General features: G+C 43.2%; 1 protein-coding gene across 2 annotated transcripts; it reads right to left on the bottom strand.

The window, feature by feature from the left end:
- Nucleotides 1-2,522: 2,522 nt before the first annotated feature.
- B2M (beta-2-microglobulin) lies at nt 2,523-9,187 on the bottom strand. 2 transcript variants are annotated; one of them, NM_001009066.2, is given in 4 exon segments: nt 2,523-3,065; nt 4,318-4,345; nt 4,972-5,250; nt 9,058-9,155. In NM_001009066.2, coding segments are annotated over 3 exon segments (360 nt in total). In that variant the 5' UTR covers nt 9,125-9,155; the 3' UTR covers nt 2,523-3,065; nt 4,318-4,331.
- Nucleotides 9,188-9,304: the final 117 nt, after the last annotated feature.

The raw sequence follows: 9,304 nt of genomic DNA, 5'->3' as shown, positions 1-9,304 counted from the left end.
CTGAACCCTCAACCAGCGGGATCTGACACCATCTCCAGGTAGATCCCATCAAAATCGAATTGAATTATGGGATACCCAGTTGGTGTCTGCTGGAGATTGTTTGGTGTTGTTAAATTAAGTTTAGCCTAGGCAGGGCACAGTGGCTCATGCCTGTAATCTCAGTACTCTGGGAAGCTGAGGCCAGAGGATCACTTGAGGCCAGGAGTTTGAGACTAGCCTGGACAACATGGTGAAACACCATCTCTACTAAAAACACAAAATTAGCCAGGCGTGGTGGCGTGTGCCTGTAATCCCAGTTACTCGGGAGGCTGAGGAACGAGAATCACTTGAACCCTGGAGGTGGAGGTTGCAGTGAGCCAAGATGGTGCAACTGCACTCCAGCCTAGACAACAAGAGAGAAACTCTGTCTCAAAAAAAGGTTTAGCCTAAAGTTGCCTTAGCTGGGCACAGTGGCTCACACCTGTAATCCCAGCATTTTGGGAGGCTGAGGCGAAAGAATTGTGCAAGGCCAGGAGTTCATCTCTACTAAAAATTAAAAAACAAAATTAGCCAGGCATGGTGACATGTGCCTGTAGTCCCAGCTACTCTGGAGCCTGAGGCAGAAGGATTGCTTGAGGCCGGGAAGTCGAGGCTGCAGTAAGCCATGATCATACCACTGAACTCCAGCCCGGGTGACAGAGTGAGACCTTGTCTCAAAAAAAAAAATTAAATAAATAAATAAATCTGCCTCCCTACGTAAGTTCAGGCTAAAGATTTCTCTCTGCATAGTGAACTGTAACCTAACTGGATGTGTAAACAGACTGTAACTTACTCTTATACCACAGAGTCTCAGCCAATCACAGGTGGCCAACTCTTCAAACCCTGTTTAAATGAGGCAAATGCTGAACTGCAACCAAGCTGGCTGCTTCTGCCCCTGACTTCCATTTTCTGCACATCACTTTCCTTTTTCTGTCCCTAAATGTCATCCAACCATGTGGCACCCCCAGAGTCATTTTGAACCTATTCTGGCTCCGGCAGCTGCCTGGTTCGAGAATCACTTTTGCTCAGTTAAACTCTGTTAAATTTAATCTGTCTAAAATTTTTCTTCTAACAGAGTGTCGGGGGAAAACCCCTGCATATCCGGTCACAGAAGCGTTATGTGTTAAGTGTAAGAGTAGAAATTTTAAAACTTTGTTTTTCTTTCAGAGTATCATCCTCCAATTTTTTCAGCTGAGTTCCTACAAGTCTTCCCCCAGACACCCTTCCTCCACTGTTTGGAATTACCCAAACCTGCCATGTGGCTGTCCTTCCTGGCTACCATGCCTGGAAACCCAGGCCCCACCTACCAATCAAGAGAACCACTAGCAACTTACTCTCAGCTCAGGCAAATGGCTTCTCTAACACCTCCCTAGATTTTTGTTGTTGTTCCTTGAACAACAACATTTCTTTTTTTAAAAAATTATTTTTTGTTTTTTTTAATTCAATTGTTTGAATTGAGACAGGGTCTTGTTATGTTGCCCAGGCTGGTCTCGGACTCCTGGGCTCAAGCGATCATCCTACCATGGCCTCCCAAAGTGCTGGGATTACAGACATGAGACACCTCGCCCAGCCTGAACAACAAAATTTCGATTGCCAAGTTCTTCGCGCATACCTATGCTATATTCTTATCAGGATATATTTTAATTATTTGAGTGCATATCTGTCCCTCCGCTAAACTGAGAAGATTGGGAGCAGTGTTGTGTTTTATTTATCCTGTCAGTACCTAGAACTAGCTAACTCAGATTCTTGGACAAATAAACAAAGCTGGCCATCAGGTATAAAACTATGCCTTGAAAATTTTAAATCTGTTATTTGTCATTCAAAGTACAGCTGGCCTTCTGTATCCAGGGGCTCCACATCTGTGGATTCAGCAAAGCATGGATCAAAAACACTGGGGAAAAAAAGGGATGGTTGTGTCTTTACTGAACATGTACAGACTTTTTTTTCTTGTCATTATTCCTTAAACAATAACAACTATTTGCATAGCATTTACATTGTATTAGGTATTACAAGTAATCTAGAAATGATTTAAAGTATACAGGAGGATGTGCATAGGTTATATGCAAATACTATACCATTTTATAGAAGGGACTTAAATATCCATAGATTTTGGTGTCCAAGAAGGGGTCCTGAAACCAATCCCCCAGGGAGACCAAGGGATGACTGTGTATCTATTCCTTGCTAAAATATTAAATCCTTCAGATACTTTTGCTCCCTCTTAGAGTCTGCATACTCCTCATGACCTGGCCCACAGGAAAGAACTCTGGCTAAAATATAGAAGGCTGGCCTCCCACTAGACAGCTGTGTCACCCCAACTATGCCATTTAACTTCTTTGAGCATCAGATTCCTAATCTGGAAAATGTGGATCACTGAGGCCCTTTACACTGTGAACCAAACTCTATATACAAGGGGTTCACATTTTTTACCAAGTGGAACTTGAAGACTGTTTCCCTGTTTGAAAATACAGGGGTAATAGTGGGAGTGAGATATAAGAGACAACACATCAAGTTTTATGATTTATTTAACTTGTGGAACAAAAATAAACCAGATTAACCACAACCATGCCTTACTTTATCAAATGTATAAGAAGTAAATATGAATCTTATATGACAAAATGTTTCATTCATTATAACAAATTTCCAATAATCCTGTCAATTATATTTCTAAATTTTCCCCCAAATTCTAAGCAGAGTATGTAAATTGGAAGTTAACTTATGCACGCATAACTATCTTAACAAGCTTTGAGTGCAAGAGATTGAAGAGTTCAAATCTGACCAAGATGTTGATGTTGGATAAGAGAATTAATTCTCTGCTCCCCACCTCTAAGTTGCCAGCCCTCCTAGAGCTACCTGTGGAGCAACCTGCTCAGATACATCAAACATGGAGATAGCACTCAAAGTAGAATTATAAAGAAGATCATGTCCATGTTAACATTATTATAACCCTATATTTTGTGCATAAAGTATAAGTGTATAAGCATATCAATATTAAAAAGCAAGCAAGCAGAATTTGGAATTCATCCATTCCAAATGTGGCATCTTCAAACCTGAAAAGAAAAGAAAAAGGTTAGCAATGAATTTATTTTATTTGGATTGCAGATCTCATTACCAAACTTGTCTAATTTCTACTGTGTAGATCACCTTTTTAAAAGAAGTAGCTGCAGACAGTTCTCCAAACCCATTATAAAGAGTATATCCTGTTAGTGTATCCCTTTGGTGCTCCCAAAATCTTAGAAGAAAAAATGCTGATATGATGTTTTGGTCAATGAGGGACTGTATATATGACAGTGGTCTCATAAGATTAAAATAGCATATTTTTACTGTAACTTTTCTATGTTTAGATACACAAATACTTACCATTGTGTTACAACTGCCCACAGTATTCAGTACAGTAACAGGCTGTATAGGTTTGTAGTCTAGGAGCAATAGGCTATACCATGTAGCCTATGCGTGTAGTAGGCTACAACACCTAGGTTTGTGTAAGCATTTCTCAGAACATGTCCCCGTCATTAAGTAACACATGACTATATTAGAGTTCAGGTCCTGGCTCTACAATTCACTAACAGTGTGACTGGGCAGATCATCCACCTTCCTGATGCTCTCCCAAATCAATTCCCTGTTCTAGAATATAACAGGAGATTTGAATGGGGTTTCAGCATCAATGTACCCTGGGCAGTAGAATTTCATTGAAAAGCCTTTGGACTCCAACTAAAGATGCAGAGAAGTCCAAGTTCCTCCCTCTCTCTTGCTTCTGGAGCTCCTTGTAGTTACATCTATTATAGTATCATTATATCAAGTTATAACAATCTGTTTCCCTTTATCTCCTCTAGTGGCCTGGGAGCCTCTAAGATGCAAACACAGTCCCCATACAGGAATGGGATGTCTGCAGAACTGTATAACTCCTCTCTTCTGTCTGAAGAATAAAACAACATTATACAAAGGAAAAGAGTGGTTCATTTTCTCTCCTCAGCAGAGATGTCCAATGTGGAAATGGCAGAAGAAAGATCAAAGCCTTGCAGGTAATGTGGGTAACCACCTGCCTTTATCCTGCAATACCATACTGGCAGTTCCTTTGCCCTCTCTGTAGAGGGTCAGTAATATGGCCATACCTGGGGCCATACACCTTCTTCATGCCACTCCACAGGAGAAGGGAACATGACCCTGTAGGATTCTTCTTTCCCTGCTAAAATGTTACTCTGTCAATGTTCTCCACATAGTGAGGGTTATCATGTTAGAGCTGTCTATAAATAGTCCTCAGGACAGTGAAACAAAAACATTTTCTCAAGGTCAAAAACTTACCTCCATGATGCTGCTTACATGTCTCGATCTATGAAAAAGACAGTGGAGAAAAAAAAGGAAGACATTAAGTTTTACTTTTAAAATACCATGTACTAACAAATGTCTAAAATGGTTAGAAATAAGGCTGGCAGAATAGGCTGCTGTTCCTACCCATGAATACCTTGTTTAGAGCTGCCCAGCAGGAACAAGCCCTTCCTACTAGCCTCAGATACCAATCCAGCCAGAAAGTACTGGAGAAGTCCAGGATTATAGGATGCTAGGATAGCAGGACTTACAAACAAAGGCCTATACCTTCTTGAGATGTTCGTTCAGTGCTAAATATACCTGAAGCTGCCACAAAAGCTAGAGGAAGCCAGTAGGTAAGAAGTGTTAAGAGTGTATATGTATTTGTGCAAGTGCTGCTGCTGCTCCCGCTCAACTGCAGGGAAACTACTGGTTCAGAAACCATGCTGTGCATCAGTATCTCAGCAGGTGCCACTAATCTGATCTTTAAGAACATTCCCTGACAATCCCAATATGCAGATTGTTTATATCAGATGGGATGGGACTCATTCAGGGTAGTATGGCCATAGATCTTTTTTATATCAAAGCAGCTTTATGATATGACTACTCATACACAACTTTCAGCAGCTTACAAAAGAATGTAAGACTTACCCCACTTAACTATCTTGGGCTGTGACAAAGTCACATGGTTCACACGGCAGGCATACTCATCTTTTTCAGTGGGGGTGAATTCAGTGTAGTACAAGAGATAGAAAGACCAGTCCTTGCTGAAAGACAAGTCTGAATGCTCCACTTTTTCAATTCTCTCTCCATTCTTCAGTAAGTCAACTTCAATGTCGGATGGATGAAACCCAGACACATAGCAATTCAGGAAATTTGACTTTCCATTCTCTGCTGGATGACGTGAGTAAACCTGAATCTTTGGAGTACCTGAGGAATATCGGGAAAAGACACATTAATATTGCCAGGGTATTTCACTTGGGGCTAACTTGGTGTCAAGCTATATCAGGCACCAAGTGTTTACATTTGGTCATCGATTTCTCCCAATTCCATTTCCACTCTGGCCAAATGAACTTCCACCTTCCCAACAAGCCACCTCCATTTTGAAGAATAAACCATGACTTGGTATCTTTCCCTCATAATTCCTCTATACATGACTTTTTTGGTTTTTTTCTAGCAGATTTCTAGCAGTATCTTCTGTCACTGGAGATTGCGCTGCATTTTTAAGAGCCTTTCTCTGGAGGCTCTCAAGGACTTCTGATGCCCTCTCAGCACTCATAGCATTCCTTAACACATCACTCAAGAGTCTACATGATTTGGCCCCAAGCTACTTTTCAAAGTTCATTTCTCAGTTCATAATAGCCCCCATCAAATTACTCATGTTATTGTACTCTGTTTCCACCCCTTCCATTTTTTTTCTTATGTTTACTCCTTTCTGTTTGGTTCCTGCTCCTGCCTTGATCTACACCCATCTGATTTTCTAAACTGTATGAAGTGTCTAGTAGAGTGCCTGGGACATGGCAATTGCTCTATACATGGCAGATGTTATTACCTGAGGTTCCTAAGTGGATCAACCCAAGGTATGTTCTTTATTTTTTTATTTTTTTTGGGGGGGATGGAATCTCATTCCGTTGCCCAGGCTGGAGTGCAGTGTGCAGTGGTGAGATCTCAGCTCACTGCAACCTCCGCCTCCTGGGTTCAAGTGATTCCTGGGACTACAGGCACACACCACCATGCCTGGTTAATTTTTGTATTTTTAGTAGAGACGGGGTTTCACCATGTTGGCCAGGCTGGTCTTGAACTCCCGACTTCAAGTGATCAGCCTGCCTTGGCCTCCCAAAGTGTTGGGATTACAGGCACAAGCCACCATGCCCAGCCAACCCAAGGTATGTTCTTACCAAACAACAAAACCTCTTTATTTCTGCTGAGGGTTTATATGCCAGACCCCTCTCTGACTTTGTACCTAATTTCATGAGCTAAAAAACAAAGAAACAAAACCTAAATGCATACAAGAGCTGGCAAATACCTTAAATGTTTGAGTTGGACCCGATAAAATACAACAGGGATAGGTGAGGACTATGGCAAATGGGACAGAACATACTTTCCATTATGATCAAATGGAGTAATGCATGTGACAGTGGGATTTGCGTTTTAATTAGCATCCACAGGTGATTGCTGTAAACTAGCCAGGTTGGGAATATATTGCCTAATGTTTCAGAAACAGTACTTTCCAAAATGAGAGGCATGACTAGACCATCCATGGGAAAGTGGGAAGAAAATATTATAAACTCTATATTTTTCATCGAAAATGAAGAGAAGTGTTAGTGCTACTAAATATACAGATTGACACTAAATATATGTGTATAAAATTCTTTTAAATACACTTATATTCAGGGTACATGATCACTAAAAGGCAGCTACTCCTCCTTGTCTGGGAGGCTGTGGGGAGAAGGAGGAGTACCAGGCCACCTTGACCAGATATATCTCTCTAGAAACACCCTGTCATTAAGGAAAGGCTACTAGCCCCATCAAGAGGTGGATTGGGGAATCTAATGAAGACCTGATTTTTTTCATAACATTAAAAGCTAAGAGAGCTCTTTGCATCTGAGCTTCTAATAATAAGAACATATTAAATGCCTCACGGATCAGAGCACAGATTCATCCTGCCTGGAACTCTCTGTTTGAGGGAAAGCGGCAAGATTTTGTGAGAGCATCACTGTAATCTTTTCTAAGAAGAGGACAAGTATCAGACAGGCTGGGTTTGAATTTGGGCTCAACCAGTTACTGGCTTTATGACTTTTGGAGAGTTATTTAAGCTTCCAAAACTTAACTGAAAAATTAATTTATGCCCACAGTAAAACAAAAACAAAACACACACACAGGTCAGAGGAGGAAAATAGACCTTCAGAGGCAATCACCATTACATGTTTCTTGTGGTATGTTCCAGAAATGGTCTATGCATGGCACGTATTACTTTGGAAATTTTCAAAATAAGATTTTTTTTTAAAATATCAGATTGTTATTTTTTAAAATGACATCTAACATAACCAGCAAATACCAGTAATGGTGATGATATATACATTATCCTTTATGTTGTAAATAAATTGTATTGAAATTAAATGCAATTTTCTCATGATCAAAACATTCTGCTTTCGATCATGTTTTGCCAGAGGAAGAGGTGAGCGGGCTTAGTGTATTGCCAGGTACTTAGAAAGTGCTCAAGATCTCTGGCGTCCTCAACAGTCTTGGTAACCATCTTGGATTATCTTTATTAATGGTTTTACAACTCCCCTGACTGACAAACCTTCACTTCTTTCTTTCTTTTCTTTTCTCTTTTTTTTTTTTTTTTTTTTTTTTCTTTTTTGAGAGACAGGGTCTCGCTCTGTTGCCCACGCTGGAGTGCACTGGCGCCATGATAGCTCAAAATCCTAGGCTCGAGAGATCCTCCCGCCTCAGCCACCGGAGCAGCTGGGACCACAGGCGCGAGCCACCACACCCGGCTAATTTTTGTTATTATTTTTTGTAGAGACCAGGCTTCACCATGTTGGCCAGGCTGGTCTCAACTACGGACCTCAAGCCATCCTCCTGCCTCGGCCTCCCTAAGTGCTGGGATTACAGGCGTGAGCTACCACGCCCAACCCCCTCATGTTTTCAAAACCGAAAGTAAGAGGCACAGTACATCTTGGAAACAACCAGGCAAAGAGCCAAAGAGGAAGCCCTCTGTACGAAAAGACCACAGGGCCCATGCCGCCCAGTTTGCTCTGGAGAATCTCACGCAGAAGGCAGGCGTTTTTCTTTAAAAAAATGCACGAATTACAGCCAAAAGTCATGCGCTCCCGCAAAGGCCCTGTTTAGGCTTGACTTCAATCTCGATTGCTGCCATTTATCCCCTGTGTAATTAAGTTTCTTAAAATCTCGGTGCCTTAGTTTCTTCATCTGTGAGAGGCAGAAGATAACCATAGTAGTTATATATGGCGGAAGATAACTATTTTCAAAATTAAATGACGCAAAGCACATAAAGTCCTTGGCACACAGAAAGATGTCAATAACGGGTAGTTCTTATAATTTTTTAAAAGTGACATGTGATGGGAACAAATAAGTTAATTATTCGAAACCGCGTTGTATCACAGCCAAGCATTCTACAAACGTCGCGTGCTGTTTCCTCCCCACGGTGTGGCCCCACATAGACCCGGAGGTGCTAGGGCAGGCGAACTTAGCGGGCGCCTAGACGAAGTCCACAGCTCTCCAAGGGAAGCAGAGCCGCAGCAGACAGGCTTACCCGGGCGACGCCTCCCCCAGACCCCAAGCGCCCCTCCACGCGTTCACAAACCTCAGCGCCGCGCCTTTGGGACGAGCCTACCCGTCCCCCACTCCAGCTGCGCTGGGGGAGCCAGAGGCCCCGCGAAAGAGCGGAAGAGAAACCCTCCCCCAACCTCGGCGCTCTGACGCTTACCGACGCCCTAAACTTTGTCCCGACCCTCCCGTCGCCGTGGGCCAAAGGTCTCCCCTGCTCCCCGCCGAAAGGGGCAAGTAGCGCGCGTCCCGGGTGCGCATCCCCTTCCCCACTCCCAGGCCACCCCGCCGCTTCCCCGAGACCCAGCCCTGGACTAGCCCCACGGCGGGCCACCAAGGAGAACTTGGAGAAGGGAAGTCACGGAGCGAGAGAGCACAGCGAGGGCCACAGAGGGTGCAGAGCGGGAGAGGAAGGACCAGAGCGGGAGGGTAGGAGAGACTCACGCTGGATAGCCTCCAGGCCAGAAAGAGAGAGTAGCGCGAGCACAGCTAAGGCCACGGAGCGAGACATCTCGGCCCGAATGCTGTCAGCTTCAGGAATGCCCGCCAGCGCGACGCCTCCACTTATATTAAACGCGTGCCCAGCCAATCAGGACAAGGCCCGCAGGGACCGTCACCTGTCTCCAAGCCAGCGACGCAGTGCCAGGTTAGAGAGAGGGACTTTCCCGTTTTCAGTTTCCTTTTCTTAGAG

Source organism: Pan troglodytes, chromosome 16, assembly GCF_028858775.2.
Source record: "Pan troglodytes isolate AG18354 chromosome 16, NHGRI_mPanTro3-v2.0_pri, whole genome shotgun sequence".
NCBI classification, from domain to species: Eukaryota; Metazoa; Chordata; class Mammalia; order Primates; family Hominidae; genus Pan; species Pan troglodytes.
The sequence above is the reverse complement of the archived record's forward strand: the minus strand, read 5'-3'. Positions and strand labels throughout refer to the sequence as shown.

Bases quoted from the DNA above. Each gene is read 5' to 3' on its own strand.
- B2M (XM_024348967.3), bottom strand. From the start codon at position 9,124: ATGTCTCGCTCCGTGGCCTTAGCTGTGCTCGCGCTACTCTCTCTTTCT. The intron at 5,251-9,057 runs GTGAGTCTCTCC...GATATTCCTCAG, and splicing joins TGGCCTGGAGGCTATCCAGC to GTACTCCAAAGATTCAGGTT.